Source organism: Condylura cristata, unplaced genomic scaffold, assembly GCF_000260355.1.
Source record: "Condylura cristata isolate star-nosed mole 26May11 unplaced genomic scaffold, ConCri1.0 scaffold00002, whole genome shotgun sequence".
In the NCBI taxonomy this organism is placed as follows: domain Eukaryota; kingdom Metazoa; phylum Chordata; class Mammalia; order Eulipotyphla; family Talpidae; genus Condylura; species Condylura cristata.
In genome coordinates, this window is record NW_004567103.1 from 52784032 (window position 1) to 52803008 (window position 18977).

At 33.8% G+C, this 18977-nt stretch overlaps 1 protein-coding gene across 2 annotated transcripts in view; it reads right to left on the minus strand.

Moving 5' to 3' along the window:
• The window catches only part of SLC4A10 (solute carrier family 4, sodium bicarbonate transporter, member 10), a 252551-nt gene that overhangs the window by 51556 nt on the left and 182018 nt on the right, over nt 1-18977 (minus strand). For both annotated transcript variants that reach the window (XM_004674608.2, XM_004674607.2), the window contains 3 exons: nt 16919-17093; nt 16229-16362; nt 15596-15841 (listed from right to left, as the gene is read on the minus strand). In XM_004674608.2, the coding sequence (XP_004674665.1) occupies nt 15596-15841; nt 16229-16362; nt 16919-17093 (555 nt within the window). The remainder of the gene's footprint in view (nt 1-15595; nt 15842-16228; nt 16363-16918; nt 17094-18977) is intronic.

Sequence of the window (18977 nt, forward strand, 5' to 3'; positions counted from 1 at the left end):
TATCTATTGGCAGCTTAGTCACAAAGGCATTATATACTATTCTTAATTTACTCAATAAAAAGATGAATAGCATGCAAGACACCACACTAAGTGTAGGATTAAATAAGATGTAAGTGATCCTGGGAGGTACCTTTAATGCAGGAGAGAAATTTTAAACAGTCAACAATAAAACTGTACACATATACTTGTGAAGCATACTATATAAAGAAGTCTGGGCTTTTAAGTAGATAACTAAAAGAGGAGACACACTTTGATTCCAGATGACCAATGAAAACTTGAAAATGAGGCTTAAGCGGAGATCCAAAAGATGAACAAGTTTTAGTAAGAAATGGGGTGAAGACAGAGATGGGGGCTGATAACTGTTGGACGGGCAAGGCCAAGACTGTGTACACGGAGACTTGAGAGGTCATGTCGTTATTTTGAGTGGTCAAGTGAAAACACAAAGAAGCCTTTGAAGACTTTTTATTCCATTGTTGCTGTGGTTTTTACCGTTAACATTGGTTATTGAGCCCTCACATTAATTTCATATTAACTGAAAGATTCAGATCTAAGCACATAGAACAATAGCAGTTTAAGCTAATATTTAAAAGAATGTACTCAAATCTCTGACAAGTCTCATGAAAACCATCAGTGGGACATAACAGAGAATTGTGGTTGGAAAGCTCCTTCCTCTAGTATCAATCCATGGTCAGGCATTCCTATTCCTACCTTTGGGTCCTTGGGTGTGTTTCTGGTTTGTGGATACCAGTTTGTAGCTCATTCTAGAATCATAATGTCTTTAAGCTGTTATAGGGATTAGAATAAGTATTTTAGATATTTGTCAAAACATATGTTGGCTCAGTTTTGGTTTATATCATCTGAATTGTCACAAATCCATGGTAGCAAGATGTTCCCTCATCCAGTCTCTGTGGGACTTTATGATGTAATCACACTAATTATTTTCAAAATAGTAGAATATAACAGTAAAGACATCTGTGTCTGAGTTTTCCTTCATGGGAAGATATTACGTTATTTGCTTAATCTGTTTTTGTTGTTGATTATCTATTCAGATTTTTCTTTATCTTCTTGTTTTAATGTTATTTTATGTCTTTCTTGAAGTATGTCCAGCCAGAGGTCTATATTCATTTAAATCTAACAAATGAATACTTTGGACAAGTTACTTAATTTCTCTATATTTCAGCTTGCTTAAAGTGAGGATTGTGATAGTGATCAACCTCATGGAGTTATTATGAGTGTTAAATGAATTAATATAGGTAAAAGCACCTAGAACAAGATTGAAATAAGTAAATATTAATTAGGTATTAAGTATCATTATTGTTACAGTTACTTATAGAATGGAAAGTACAACCATCCAAAAGTTACAGAATGCACAACATGTATATTTCTTTACACTTTTAAAAACACCATTATAAAGTGCTAATAATTGACTTAAAGTTTTGAATTGTTGGCTATACTTCACTGAACACAGCCTCCACTACTTTTTATTGCCCAAAGAAAAGCATGTGCTCCAATCCATTTTGTTTATATAAATGGCTACAGAGTGATTAGATAAACATTATAATTAAATACCCTATCCAGAAATCTTAGCTTTTGTTTCAAGACTAATGGAGGTGATCAGTCTTCCTCACATGAAAAGCACCAATGGCTGTCTTCTGGAAAATATAATTTACTAGAACTCTTTTCGACATTATTGCTAATTTTAGGCCTGGTTTGCAGATGCTCTTTTTGCCTTTGTAGTTATTATTAGCACCTTCCTGTGTGCACCGAATAGTAATGGCTTGTGATTCATATTTTGAATTCTTTTTATTGACTAAATTAGCCCCCAAAGTACTTACAGAAAATTAGGTATTAATATAAGGTATTAAATCAGAGAATGAATCATGATTTATCTGCAGAAGCCAAGCATGCTTTCTATGCCTATTTTTTTTAATTTCAGAAAATATTATGAATTACAAAAACAATAAAAACCTACCATGTAATATGCATAAAATAAAAAAAATCCTTCATAGTCTTTCTGACATAGTTACCATAAATTTTGATATATTTCATTTTGGTAGTTCTTTTTATGTGTATTTCCAAAATATTTATAAGCATATAATGTTTTTAAACCTTTTATAGCATTATAATATCAGCATTAAAATATAAGTATTTTTCATAGTCATCATTCTTAATAGAGGCAACATAGTTTATTTACTTATGCTTTTATTACTAAACATTTGTTTTCATTAAGGTGAATAAATAATACAAGACTAAGTTCATTAGGAATGTATATACTCCCACATTTTGAATTTTATTCTTTATGTTTAAAGATTTATTTACTCATACAGAATTGGGGTACAGGTTAGAGGAGCAGGGGAGGTGAGAGGATTCACTAGAGAAAGAGTGGGGGTAGAATAGGCAGATTCACAAAGTACACTGCTGGGGGGAGGAGAGGTCTGCTGTGCCATGTGGGTCACTTCTGTGACAGGGAATCGAACTCATGTTGAAGTGGCTGCAGCTAGCTTTGTAGTGCTGTTCTTTAACCCCTTGTGCCACCAGGGAAGACCTTGAATTTTATTCTTAAAAGATATTTCCCTAGTACTTAACTTTCTAGCAAGTCATTTGAACCTATATATCACATTATGAAAATAATAGCTTTTTCAATAATATGCAAAATAACTTTGGGGAAAAAACATGACCATTTGTAGCTAACATTAAAATTGACTCTCACCATTAATTTCTTAAACTTTTTCTCATCTGCATTTCATCTTCAAATAGCAATACCTTTTTCTTGACCTCTAAATACATAACTTTGGAAGAATTTCTCACACTCACATCACTGTGTACCTTTTTAGTGGTAGCACTTTGCCAATTACTGGGGCTTTGATGGAGGATATTTTGAGAAAACATATAAAATATCCAGCTGTATAGTTATAAACCTATACACCTATGACATATACAATAATGTAAAGCAGTCTTATCTAATTAAAACTTCTAAATGATTTGAGCCTCCCTGGTGGCAGCAGAATTATGGAGCTATCCATAGCCACTGCAACACAAGTTCGATCCCTGACCAGGGAGGTGACCCACATGGCCAGTAGGCCTCTCCTTCCTCTCCTGTCTAGGCTTGCTGTTCTCCTTCAGCGGTGTATTTTGGTCAATCTGCCTAATCTGTTCCCACTCTGTCTCTGGTGAATCCTCTCACTGACTCCCCACCCCCAGCACTTCTGGCCTGTACCCAGTTCTTGTAAGCATTAATCAATACATCTTCTAAAAATAATAAAAATGATTTACTGTTTAACTCTTCACATGAGGTATAATATGGGGTATATTTATGTTAGGTAGGAAGCCATTTATGTTGTCACGTTTACATCAAATTATCTGGTACATAGCAAGCAGTATTGTTCATTGATTTGATGGTTTAGAATTACTTTGTACAGTTTCATGCTAAGTATGGGAGAATACAGATCTGATGGTTCCCATCTTTAAGGAGTTATAACAATCCCTTATTATTATTATTATTATTTTAATATATCATAGGAGAAATTCTATGGTTCTTAAAGCCAATGGACCTGAATATGATGTTTATTTATCATTCACTGGTAATGTTATATTGGGCAAATTGGAATCTCATACTGATCATCCATAGAGCAGTGGTTAATATGTCTCCAACAGCTTGTTGTGAGGTTTAAATGAAATCATGCATGTAATTTTTGTCATAGTTTCTAGAAAGTAGAAGGTATTCCTTAATTACTAATTGAATGAGTGAAGTATTACCAGTTTTTTGGTTTTCTTTCTTTTTTAATTTATTCACTTTCTTCCAATTACATGTCAGAGCTTAAACATCACACACCTTGGTTATTGTTCTTTGCTCAAATTCCTCAATTGCCATCTAATTGACTGTCACATAATTTCCCCCAAACTTTGTCATTATCCATAATGATCTAATGCTAGACAAAACTGATTATAAGTTTTGAGGCTCCTTGCAACTGGTCCTCAAATCCATTCTACCTACCTAAGTATCCAAGTTGAGTACCCTCAACTCTTATTATGACATACATATGCAGAATTCACAAATACAATAAAAGGAGAAAAATTGGAATATACCATATATAGTAGACTCAAGAAATCAACAGGGATGATAAGATTATTTCCTCTTTGAATGTTTCCCAACGCCCTAGAATAGCTAGCTGCTGCTTCTCCTGGGCCATGACCTAAGTATAATACTTATTATGTCATAATTATTCAACTATACGTTATTTCTAGTTTCCTCTTTATCAGTTGATTCACCAAACATACTATGTGCACTCACTGTATACAAAGTATACCTCAAGACCCTGCTTGATAATTAATGAGCTGCTTAAAAATAGGACTATATCATATTCATTTTTATACTACTAATGCTAGCGCAATAAAAAGAGATCAATGGCAAGTGAGTAAGCAAAGAGATAAAAAGAATGACAGAGCTATGATCATATTTAAACATTTTGCTTTAGTTTACTTGAGTTTTGTATTTGACTTTGACTTTAAATTTTCCTGAAATGGAAAATTTGGTTACTTTAAGAACTGTATTGAAAAGCATTACCTGCCCCTAATTATCTCACTCTATGGACTGCTATAGGACTGGAAGTTTCCATCATAAAATGTATCCTTAGAAATCCAAAAATAGGGGGAGGGACTATGCACGGGACTATGGTGATGACACACGGGTCATCCATCACACGACTCGGTGATGGAAACCCACGGGGATTACAATTAAGATGAAAAAAAATGTACAAAGTGATTAAAATAAACTGTTATATTATATTAAAAAATCAAAAAAATAATGCATGCCTGTTGAACATTTCAAAATATACAGAAAAATACGTTGTTCATTCTCAAGATCTTTTTTTTTCTGTTAGAAAAGTGCTATACCGCTTGTTACTTATGCCTTTTACTTCTATGTATTTTTGAGTTAAGATACTAGAAGGCTACTCTTTAGGGCTTATCTAAGGTCTAACTAATGTAATGTTTTGAATCCTATCCCAACATTTATATCAATTTATTACCAAACTTCTTAAAAATTGTAAGAGAAAGTGAAGCTTCAATGTAATGTTGCAAAACTCATCTTGAACAATGTCTCCTCTGCCAATACCTATTAATTGGGGATCATTATTAAAAAATAAACAATTCTATGTTCTAATAAGTTCTAAAATAAAATTCATTTTACCTTAAAGTATAATATTCTAATATGTTTTTGCTTTATCTATTTTTATGATTTTTAATTTCCTGTTAGAAATTCAAAACTGCTTGAAGGTAATATCTAACAGGGCTAAGTAAACAAGCCAACTAAACTTTACAATATTCTAAATATTAATCACAGAAATTACTTTGGGCCTGGTGACCTTCAATGAGTATAGTGTCAACTAACTGTTCCACTAAGAGATGTTTTCTTTGGGCAAGTGCTCAGACTTGATTGGGCAAGCTATAAACCTTGAGTCTCAATTTGTTTTCAGCTCAAAACAGAGATGATACACACTCAACATTTATGTAACATATTTTCGTTGATCATCTATTTTGTACCAAGAACTGATCTGAGCATTAAAAAACAAAGAATAAAAAAAAAAACTAAATCCCCTTCTTTCATGAAATTTTCACTCTTACTCTTCCTAGGAGGGAAATAGATTAATAAAATAGACTGATTGGTAGTGGTACCACTATAAATCAGCAAAATACTACATGCTGTTTAGGATCCAGAGCAATATAAATGATACAGTCACATTGGCAGTTGCTTACAAAGTTAAAACAGACACTAGAATCTATATAATCTTTTTTTAGTTACTTACCTAAGAAGATGAAAACATACTCCAAATAAAGATCTGCATGTGTTAGCAATAAAAATTAGAAAACAACCCAAACGTCTATCAAGTTGTGACTGGATAGATAAATAGTGGTATATCCATACAGTGGCATACAATTCAACAATAAAAAATACATTGATATATGAAATAAAAAGAATAAATCTCAAGTGTTATGGTAAATGAAAGAAGCAGACACAAAAGACACATTATCTATGACCCATTTATATTAAATTCTAGAAAAAACAAAAGTTTAAAAACAGAAATCCAACGTCATTGTCAGGCATTGGAGGTTGAGGTCAGAGATTAAGGGCACAATTAAAGGAAGTATATTTGATTGTAAATGGTACAACAGATTATACTAATAGATTATACTTTAAAACAGGCAAATTATATGTTACGGTTGAGAGAAACAATTTTATTTAAAGATGGGGCAAGAGATTAGGTGTCTAGAGTAGAGGGATGAAGAAATAAAAGAGGAGATAAGAAAGAGACTGCACAACTTGAAGGTGACGGGGAACTCCCAATGGGGACTAAACAGGGAAACTTTATCTAGCTGAAGTTGTGCTTTGTTTTTTTTTTTTTTTAAGATTTATTTATATGCATATAAGAACTGGGATATAGGCTAGAGGTGCAGGCAATGAGAGGATTCACCAGAGACAGAGTAGTGAACAGAGCAGGCAGATCCATTAACATACACTGCTGAGGGAAGCAGCAAGTAGGAGAGGAGCCACACTATGTGGGTAACCTCCCTGACTGGGCTTGAACTCATGCTGCAGTGGCTGCAGATAGCCTCACAGTGCTGTGCTTTAACCTGTTGCACCACTAGGGAGGGCCCTAACTGAGGTTTTAAGAGAATAATTTTGGCTGCCTCATAGACAAATCTGTGGAAAAGCAGATATAAAATCAGAGAGACTAGTTAGAAGACATTATAAGAATCTAGATAAGATATTATGGAGATGAGAAAAAATAGTAAAAATTCTCCGAACTATATAAAGACAGTTATTATATTTTCTGAGAAATCTAGGTATGTAAGCATGACTATCATCAAGAACCATATTTGTTGTTTTAGTATGAACAGTCAAAAGGATAGGAGTGCCATTAATAAAGGAAGACTCGTGAAGGATTACTCCTATAACTATATAGGACTAAATGATAAATATTTATTCAGAATATTACTTTGCTAAGGCTACTATACCAAAATTCCACAGGCTGGGTGAGTTCAATAATAGATTTATTTTTTCAAGTTCTGTAAGCTGGAAATCCAAAATCAAAATGCCAGCAAGATTAGTATTCTCTAAGCTACCTGTTTCCAAAGAAAGTCACATTCTGAGATACTGAATGTTAGGGCTTCTCCATATACATTTTAGAAAACAAATCAGCTTATAACATCTAATAATAGAATATTGGAGTGAATAGGATCAACTTTCTAACCCCTCCAAGCCTGCCTTTATAATTGAAAAGAAAATTTGATTTTTTAGATATCAAAGGGAACACTTTTGGAAGAAATAAGTCTCCTAGCACCTTTGAACAAATTCTGATAAAGCTTGATAACACTAGGCACTTGTATAATAAAGAGAGAGGCAACACAGAGAAGTGAATGGAAAAACAGAACTGGCCTAACCACAACTTCATTGAGAATAGCAATAAGCATTTATTTACAGAATATATTCTGTGATGTTTCACATAATATTTGAACAGTTTTTCAAAGAGAGTCTTATAAAGATGGGGGGAGGTTAGACTGTATATAAAAACTATTTGTCTACAACTGAGAGCTATAACCTTAGGATGTTTTTACAAAGTAAACTGATTCGTTTCCCACTATTGTATGCTTACTTTTTCACTAGATGTTTTGTTGTTTGTTAAATAATAACTGTAAAGTGCATAAGCTGAATACTTTATATTACCGTGAATCATTTATAAATAGAAAAATATGCTCAGTTAACTGAATCTAGCTAGTTCTATAAATATCTAGTAGGAATAGTACTCAGTGCAATTAACATACTAATTTCTACAGTTAAAGGGAAGTGTTTCTTCTCCTCAAACAAGTTATTAACAATGTCTCTAAGCATTCATTTAGCATGACTAATAATATAAAGATGTAGCAGTGACACTTAAAATCCAGCAAAGTAGAGATGAATGAATGAATAATGTAGCAGCATTTTACATGAACAAGAATAATTTGCTCAAATTTTCCCAAAAGGAATGGCAGATACCCTGAGTAAAATTATCTAATCATATACAAAGTGCTGCCAACTAGCACTACATTAATCTCAAAGAACGCATGGCACTGTGCCCAGCAGGTGAGATAAAGTTGAGTGACAGAATGAGATCATACCGTCTGGTTGAAATAAGTAGGCCCTTCTCTTCTTTATTTGATTTTTGGTAAGTTAAAAGTCATTAACTTATTCTTTAAAACATATCTGTTCCAGAGAAATTCAGTGAAACTAAAGTGAAGACTTTGAAAAGAAATTTTTTTACTTTCCCTGGAATTAAAATTTTAATTGATGTTTAGAAACTGATGACATATGATGTGAAGCATCTTTTCATGAGTTTATCTGCCATGTGTGTATTTTCTCTGTGGAGCCCTCTGTTAAGGCTTGGCACATTTTTAAAATACGATTGTTGGTTTTATTAATGCTGAATTTTAGAAGTTCTTTGTATATTTTATATAAGTCTTTTATAAAAAATATCTTATGCAAATAAACTCTCCAAGTTTGTGGCCTGTCTTTTCATATTCTTGCATTTCATCTTATTCAACAGAAATGTTTAATTTTAATGAAGTCCAGCTTATTAACTCTTGTGTGGATCATGCCTTTGAGGTTACATCTAAAAGCCATCACCAACCCAAGATCATCTAGGTTTTCTCTCATGTCTTCTTCTAAGTATTAACAGCTTTGCATTTTACATTTATGTCTATGATCCCCTTTGAGTAGTTTTCCCAAAATAAAAATTACACATATTTTGTTAAATTTATACTCAGCTATTTCTTTGGAGGAGGTTGTTAATGTAACAATATATCTGGTATTGTTTTATTTCAAATTTTACTTGCTTGTAGTTGGTAAATAGCAAACAACTTTTCTTGTATATTAACTTGTATCAATTTCCCTGCAAGCATGACTTTCACCACCTCCCACAACTTTTTATAACCTGAGTTTTCATTTTAACTTAGCTCAAAATGATGAATTTGTTTTACCACTTGCAATTCAAATTAATAATCCAGTATACTGATTAACACGTCAGTAGTTTTACCAATGAAAATCTATTTTTGATATTCAGCAATATCAATTGAGAGATGGATTTGTAGTAGTGTTTTCTAGAGTTAGGTGCTCTATAGTAACATTAGCTGATCATTCCTGGATTTTAGATACCTGTTTAAATCACTAACTTCCCGTGGTTATAACCTAACCTAGTTTATGTATATTACTGCAATGCCTATGCTGAGGGATTTTAATTTAAAGTAAAACATTATTATATTCTACTTTAAATACTTCCAAATATATCACTAAATTTAGGTCAAATTAGTAAGCTAAGATAAACGGGGTCAGTAATTCAAAGAGTGAGAACAGCAATCACATCTCACCAAAGTTAATGCTGTACACCTGATAAACAACCACATGACTTACTGGCATTCATTGCAACCAAGGAAGAAACTATTAATGTCTACTTAGTATTCTCCCAACAATGGTGGATGTTCATGTAAATTTCTATTTTTCTAACTATTTGATAACAATGTATGAAAGATAATTCCACTTAATCTTTACAACTACATTAGTAGAGGAAGAGGAAGAGGAAGAGGAAGAATGAAATACAGTAAACAAGGATTTAATGGATAGTTTCCTGGCTCTCTAGAAAAAGAAAGATGAATGGACATTGATTTTTTTTTAAATTTATTTTATTTGTATATACAGAATTGGGGTACAGGTCAGAGGCTCAGGGGCAGTGAGAGGCTTCACCAGAGGCAGAGTGGAGAGCCGAACAGGCAGATCTACAAAGTACACTGCTGAGGGGAGCAGCGGGCGGGCCAGGAGAGGTCTGCCACGCCATGTGGTCTCCCCCGGGGCAGGCGGGAATCGAACTCATGTGGAAGTGGCTTTAGCTTCTCAGTGCAGTGCTTTAACCCGCTGCGCCACCAGGGAGGGCCTGGACATTGAACTTTTATACCAAAGCCTCCTAAGCCACTAGGAACAGTGGGAATAATAAATTTATACTGGATATGTCTCCCACTAGAAATAAGACTTCATCATTAAAACTAGTAATAAGTTTAAAAGCAGGAAAAGAAAACAAGGATAGCAAGTGTTTAAGAAAAAAAAAAGTTGTGTTGTCAGAAGATCACTTACTAAATATAATTTGTTGGGCTTGTAATGCTGTTTTTATTTAACTCTAAGATGTCACAGAATCTACTTCCTTGATATCAATGTTTTAAGGGGGAAAAATTATATCACATGTGCATGTCAGTTGTAAAACATATTTTATACAAATGTAAAATGCAAAATTATGAAAAAAACACTCATTTATGATGTGTTTTCAAATAATTTACTTGGTGCTGTGGATAGAAAGATGTGCCTAATAATTATGGACATAGCATTACGAAGATTAGTAGAGTTGCACATATATTGCAAAAGTAAATAAATAGAAATACAAAATTTTATGTTAAAAACAATTTGGATAAGTTTGTCAAATATATATAGAGTGATCTGTGATTAAGTTCAAAACAGAGATTTCTATAAATCTGAGCTATCCTGAGTTTATTTTGACTGGTGAGTATTAAAAGACCACTGAGCTCTGGTAACTTCCCTCCCATCATCTCCTCACATCTCTGGTGAACTTTGGGTGCTCAGCTATAAGACTGCCTTCTTGCCACTCTTTGTTCTTCCAGATGAGTTCACCAATTTGGCATCCTGTTCAAGTGTTCTGTCAGAACTAGTTTTATGCATCTACATTTGTACATCTTTATCTATCTTTATCTATCTACATTTGTATATCTTTACCATCTAACTATAATATTTCCAGTTCATTCAAAACTTTCAGTTAAAATCTTTAAGGGTAGTGTGCAAAGCATTGTAAAAGAACACAGCGGTCTTTATTTGTCAAACAAGAATGGCCAGATGATGTCAATTATTTATATGTTCAGTTAATTAATATGCATTTTAATTAACTGCTTTTGCTTTGACCCAACTAACAGCAGAGTTAATACAACCTTACTCATTCTTTAGCTAGCCATCTTTTATAGCTTTAGATTATTACTATATATTATATAAAGGAACATTTCATCTTCTATAAGCAGATTGCCTATTTCTATTTTTGTCATTTCTTAAAATCAAAGCAACCTAGAAAAAGTTATTCCCACAAACTCATTACTTATTGCTAACTTGACATATTCAGCTTGATCGTCTGGTGTAATGTATATATTCTTGAAACTAAATTGATTATCTTGACATTTGCTCTTGGCACAGTGAAAGGAAAGTTTATAGCTTCAAATATAAGGTCTCCATATTACCACATTATAAGGTTAGGATGCCAGAGGAACTAGGAGAGTCTAAAAAATTAGAGATGTTTTACTATTGGTTGTTAAAACTATGATTAAAGGAAATCCGAAATATAGGAGGTTCAAATATAAAGAATACTGAAATGTAGATCCTAAATATAACTTCTTTCAACATTTTATACCTAAACCAAATATGTTTCAGCATAGACACACTATTTGGTTGCAAAGATTGTAATCTAAGATATATTAGGTCTCAGATGTAATGTTTGCTAAGATCTTTTCTTATGAAAGTCATGAAAAATGACATACACTTTTAATAACATCTTTAAAGATATATCACCCAAAGCAAGGATTGTGAAGAAAGGGATAAATAGCTGGGACTACATCAAATTAAAGAGCTTCTATACAGCAAAGAGACACTACACAAAATTAAAAGACACACCACTGATTGGGAGAAAAATTTTGCACACAAAACTAATGATAAAGGAGTGATCCCACAGATACACAAAGAGCTGATGAAACTCAACAAATATAAAGTAAACAACCCCATCAAAAAAATGGGCAGAGTAGCTAAAAAGACATTTCTCTAGTGAGGAAATACAGATGGCCAACAGGCATATAAAAAACTGTTCAGCATCACTTGTAAATGCAAATCAAAATCACAATGAGATACCACCACATGCCAATGAGTATGGCATACATTTAAAAAAAAAAAAACTAGCAACAATAAATGTTGGCAAGGTTGTTGAGAAAAAGAAACTCTCCTATACTGCTGGTGGGAATGAAAACTGGTACAACCACTATGGAAAGCTATGTGAAGATTTCTCAAACTGCTAAAAATAGAGCTTCCATATGATCCAGCAATTCTACTCCTAGGTATCTACCCAAAGGACACAAAAACATTAATTCAAAAGGACAACTACACCCCTATGTTTATTGCTTCTCTAATTACAATAGATAAGATGAAGATGTGGAATCAACCCAAATGCCCAAAAGTAGATGACTGGATTAAAAAGATGTGGTACATGTACACAATGGAATATTACTCAGCAATCAAAAGAGATTAACTCATGCCATTTGTGGCAACAAGGATGGAACTGGAAAGGATCATGCTTAGTGAAATAAGCCAGAAAGGAAAAGAAAAATACTGGATGGTTTCACTCATAGTTGGAGTGTAAGAGATTGGGGGGGGGGAATTAAATATATATATATATATTAATTTAATAAAGTAAAAATGAGCATCAACTAACAACTATAAACCAGTCCACTCTATAGGGGAGGAAAGGGGAACAGGATCAAAACTGGGGTGGGAAGAGCACATGGGACTATGGTGGTGGCATATGGCTGAAATGGTGGTGGGAAGTCCATAGGAATTACAACTGAGATGAAAAAAAATGTACAAAATGAAGAACAATGTAAATATACACACACTCATACATTTATATATATTTATATATATATAATATATATATAGTATAGTATATATAATAAAAAAATAAAAGTCATGCAAAAAACAAAGACAAGCCATGTCAGCAGAAAATTTTAGAAGGGCATGAGTATAATGATACTCAGAAACTGGTTAATGTGAAAGGTCAGGGACAAAAATGAGAAAACCCAAAAAAGTATCCTGTGGACTTCATGAGTAGAAGAATTTTGTACAAAAGTGTGAGATCACACAATACATTGAAGTAGCCATTATTATTAGCAATAACATGTTTTTTTCCCTTTTTGCATGACTAAAAGTAAAATATATAAATACACATTACAGGCACAGTAGAAAAAGCTGATTTGACTTCTCCAAAGAGCAAGTAGAGGGAACACCTGATCAGGTTTGTGTTCACTCCCAGGAAATGAGTGGTACTAGTGAATCACAGTGTGCTACCTGCAGTGAAGATCAAAGCAGCAAGTGCGTCTGGTCAGGATATTTCCCAGGGAGGTTGTTATTCTCCGTGTTTCTCACTGCAACACCAGACTATACTAACACCTAATAGTATGAACCACTATTTCCAGCCCTTCATCTCCTCAATTTGATTGAGAAAGGCACTGTGGCAAAGAAACACAATGAGTAACACACATGCATGCTTAGCCTTTGGATAATTAGGTCTCGGGTACACACTCATCAGAGCACAACTTCAACTTCTTAGGGTCTTTTTTGAAAAAAAGCAAAGATGGAAACATTGAGAAAGTTGCCCATTTATTTACTGCTGAAGCCAATTTTGGCTAACAGGCTTCCAGTCTTATCTCCCCTCTCCACTTAAGATTATTTCTTAAAGTTCACAACTATTTCTTTTCCTTAATCTGTTTGATCTCTATACCACTGTCCTCTCTAAAAACTTCTTGATTAGTTTTCCTTTGCCTTCTACAATCTGATAATCCCCATGGCTTTTTTCTTTTTCTGATGCCTCTTTTTTTTTTTTTTTAAATCTTTTACCTAATAGCTACTTTTTTTTTTTTTTAAATTCTTTTACCTTCAAACTGTGACCATTATTCAGGACATAGTCCTTGTTTCTCTGATCTTTTTCTTTTCTAGAAAGAAAAAGGGGATCTTAAATTGTGTTCCTCAGTCTGAAGTACCTTAAAGGTTGCCATTGAAGGTGAGGGAACAACTTGAATGGTAACATTTGGTGCCTCCTCAAAACTTCAGAGTAGTTCCACTTTTACCTGTTTTATTTGCTCTGTACTGTTTCCATTGTAGGATTTAATTGTTTTCTGCTGATACCGAAAATTACATCAGATTCATAAAACCTGATTCTAATTTCTTGTTTTGCTACTCTCTAACTACATGACTTTGGATAAATAGTTCATTAATAAATTTCTGGCATCAAAGCTTATGCCATTTCTTCTACCTGACACCCTCTCCTGCCCTTTCATCACCTTCCTAACTCCCATGGTTTTGGGTCTTGTAAGTCACTTCTTCTAGGATCTTCTTTGATTAGAGTCCTTTTTCAAATGGTACCATAGCATTCTGTGCCAATCCCTTAACACAGAACTTATTTCATTATGATGTTTTTCTAAACTTCTTGTTAAATTGAAAACTTACTAAGGGCAGAATATTTTCAGATCGAGCATGTTTTCTGGTAGGGAGTAGATTTGAAAACCCAAGTAGAGGTTATTACATATCCTAGGATATCCAAATTAGGTAGCACTGCTATCTTTCAACTAAGCATAAATGAAAAGCCCTGTATCTACATAACTCCTCATTCTAATCAAAATGTCTTCCTTTCCATCTGTCTACTTTCTGAGTGTTCCTGGCTTTCTCTCATCTCTTTTGGACCTTTGCACACAACAGTTTTACTATTTGCCTTTGTTTAGAGAGTTGTTTTGGATTTCAACTTTTGAGTTTTCTTGGCCAAAACTAGAAGTACACTGTGTAAAGGTATTTCTAAAAACCAAAGAAAGTGCTAAATACCATATTATTTCAAACACTGTCTCATTAATTAATTTTTAACAAAATTATAACATTGCAGTTTCAGCTTAATTTCAACTTCTAATAGCAGACAAATATATATCTTCAAAGGATTTGAGACCAAATCTAAGCAAGTTATACGAAAAGTATTGACGGTTGATGTAGGAGTTACAATGGCTTCAGAAAGAATGCCATGTCTAACCTCAAACAAAAAAAAAATCTTTAAATCAAATCAAGTATCAATTTAATAGGCATAAATATTCTGCAAAAACAGCCTTAGAGAAATTCCAAACTGATGACATACCAGAATTAGAAAGAGCATTATGTCCAGTCCCATTATGATACATGTGTAATTCTATCATAAATGTAATAAGTACCAAAAACAAAATTACATTTTAATTTAGTCACTTTTAATCATGTTTTTATTTCATTTTCAAACATTAAGCTTAAGGAAATTTAGACCCAATCTGTCTCTTTTACCTCACTATTCTAAATCTGAAATCTGATATTTCACTACTTTCTTTGGATTATTTATAGTAAATCAAAAAGGATGCAGAGAAAGATCAAATTTATGATTTTAATCATATGTATTTCACAAAAACAAAATCACTATATAGTAAAATTGACCTTGATTCATTATTCACTTAATAAGGAGTGCTTGACAAATAAAATTTAAAAAGCTCTTCTTGGCAGACAACTCAAGTATCAAATGAATGTCTTATTAGATGACTTTAAAATGCTGGAAACTCTGAGAGCCCAAGATTTAAGGCCTGAATCAATTTCATGCACTGTATCTGCTGAGTAAGGTTTTCATATTTTATTTATAATAATAGTAATATTTATAAAAAGAAAAGCCCCACAGCCAACAAAGGAAACTGTACTTACGAGTATTGTGTCAGCAGTTCCAAATCATTATGCATGTTGATTGGATATGCTTCACTGAGTTCGAATAACTTCTCTAGGGCCTCATAAATGAAAATGATACAAATAAGAGATGCAAAAGCTTCTTCAGTAAATCGGGTGATATAACAGACAAGGGAGCTTGCATCTGTGGCCACAAGTATGATACACAGCGTGGCGGTCCAAAGTCCAATACTAGCTCTTAAAGACAGGTATGACAGCCCGTATTCTCTACAAGGAGGAAAAAAAGAGTGAAAGAGGTTCATTTAACAGCTTGGAACCACTTTAAATAGATGGAAATAAGTAATTCCAGAAGTGAAAGGCAACAAGCTTCATGCCCCATGAGTATTTTAACAAAATACATCATCTAAAGGGAACCTCTAAGGGGACAAATGTGTAAGGGAGTTCTCAGTGCTTAGAACTGAATATGATTATGTGTAAATATTACATAATATAATGCATAAATCTTCTATTTTATTTCCACGGAGGGAGAAAAATGGCAAACTGAAATAAATTCTCTTCCATCTCTCTGTAGAAAATCTCTAAACATGCTATTGGGAGAAGGGATACAACAGAGAAACAGAAAAGGGCTAATGGCCAAATGTATGTAACACTTACTTGCAAAATTTAAACAAAATTTTTTCAAACACCAAAACTGGTCCTGTACTTCCTAATATAGTAAGAGGCTGTCCACCAAAGAGCGAATAGGCTATTCCAGTCATGGACGCTCCAAAGAGAGATTCGATTGCACTCTGTGTGGAGACATAAACCATCCCATTATCTACACTGTACACATACCCGCTTTATAAATAGAGGGGAAACATTTAAAATCCCAGGGTGTATTCATTTGCCTTTGCTATGAGAAGCCTAGCAACTTTGGGTAAGAAAAGGGGCAGGCAGTCAACAGAAAAGGTACTGAATGGGATAGTGAATGGAGATGAGATCTCCACCTTCCTTGTTTGCTTTTTTTTGCTAAATGAAAGTTTATGCATAACCATAAGGAGTCTCTAGATAGAAGCACAACCTTCATGAATGGGAAGTGGAGCATCTGTGAGGTAAGAACCAGGGCTTCTGAAGCTAGCCTAGAGTTAGGGCCATGGATGAACTCAGAGCTGTGTGTAAGGCTCAGGGTTAATTGTTCTGAGATCATCCACGTGCAGGTTACCAGTTCCACTAGCCATCTAGAAAATTCACAAAAAGTGTTCCTGCATCAAATCTCCCCTCAGAAAGGAATCCAAAATGAGTGCTCACGAATCTATGAATCTTAACATCGGATTTGCAAAGTCTGAAGAAAAGCACAATACATACTATACGACCTTCAGTTGCTTCTCCCAGGAGTCCTCCAAATGTGATGACAGGAGACATACACGCGCAGTAGAGAAACAGAAAAGATGCTAAGCACTGCAGGCTGAAAGCATCTCTGAAGTCACTCCAGAAGTATGGAGCTTTTCTTTTGATATCTAAAATAAGTCCCCCAAAAATCCTAAGACAGGGGGGAAAAACACAATAGTGAAATCCAAATATAAAACACATACACATGCACACACACATCCAAATGCTCATTTGCTGTGTTGCCAGGTCACAGTATATGTTTTCCACCAGCAGAGATGATTATTAAGCTGCTATGCTGTATTCTCATGATCTATCAGGTGGTTTTGCATCTATTTCTAATCAGAAATTGTGTCAACAACCAAGAATCCCAGGTTCTCTCAAACAAGGTTCACAGCTATTCATCAATAAAAATTAAGTAACAAGATTTACAGGTTACTCTAATTTCTGTCATTTCCACATCAACCTACTCCTAAACTCAAGCCTTGATTTTGGTATATTTTCTAATGCTTTCCTTTCCATTTATTATAGTAGAATGTAAAGGAGACAGGCTAAACTGGCTTTTGTATAATCCAGTACTGAACATCACCCTAGAGAGAAAAAGCGGTGTTTAATTGTGGCCCCAGTTACTACCCTTACTGACAGAACAAAGCCTCTGACCAGATACTGTTCCAGTGGGCACCTCAGTGGCCTTCTGGATGGTGGTGATACTTAGCAGAGATAGACAGGTTTCACAGTTGGTTTCATTTTTAGGAAACAATAAGGAAGGCCTTATAACCATCAGTTTTGATTCATTACTGCTTGTAGGTATTCCTATGTTCAACATTCACTAGATAATAGTGACCTTTTCTATAAAATTTATTTAAAATATCCAAAATTTTATGGAATCTGTTATAAGAGAGTTTGGGAGGGGGGATAGTTTTGAATTGTGAGATGCTGCCGAAATTTTATGACTAAATTTTTAAAATATTTAAAATGAGAACATTAATAGCAGGTATTCTCATTCTTTGAACACTTAATAATAATATGTAGACTTAACACTTGACTCATAGGAGTTCTTTGTTTCCAGGGATAAAAATATCATATCAAAATGAGTAAGATTATGCTTAAGTCTCCACATGGATGTTAGAGAACCTTTATATTCCAATAAACTGCAAATATTCTGAATGTACTTGTGGAAGGCAAAATTATTAAACTTTTCTATTGATTCTAATTAGGAATATTCATCTGGCAATCTAGGAATCACATCAAAAATCACTGTTCTCTTGAGAAACAAATTAGTTTGCCTTGGAAGATGTTAATCTTCAGCATAACTGAAAAACTGTAGCTATTACTTCGAATAGTAACACATTCATAGCTACCTCACTATTATGTGATTGAAAGAACCATTATATTTTCCTAGTGATTACCTTTAAGACAGGGGTATGGAGTAGGAGAGGTTGAAAGGGATGAAATTTCAATTGGAAAAAGACATTTAAAACAAAGAAGCTTGCAGAGAACCTGTGAAATCCACACAGAAAGATCATCTTAGGTTCCTTTTCCTGTGTTTGGTAAAATATTGCATATTTTTTGTTTGGGGGAATTATTTGTTAACTTGTCAAAATCACAATTCAAACTAGATTTAATCTTCTAATCATTTTTACTTATTCAAGATTTATACCCCACCTAATCCCAAAAAGAATTTGAGGTGGTTATAAACCATCAATTAGTAGTTAATATATATAAGCTTGACAGCACTTTTTATTGGCCCATTTTTCTAATTATTTGGGCATACATTAGTCTAAATAGCTGTTATATTACTGTGTAATAACGTGCTTTTAGCAGCAAAAATCTAAGTCCGGAAGTGGGAAGTCATTACAGAGAACAGTGCAAGAGCAGCCCAGATGTACACCGCAGCTCCAGGAGAGCAGATGAGTAATGGATACTTCAAGTCATGTCAGCAACAGAATCTGTGGAAGAACTCTGGAGAAGCGAAGATACCGGATATTGGTGACCTGGGAGGATTTAGGAAGCAGTAAGGAAAAGTGAACTTTGAAAA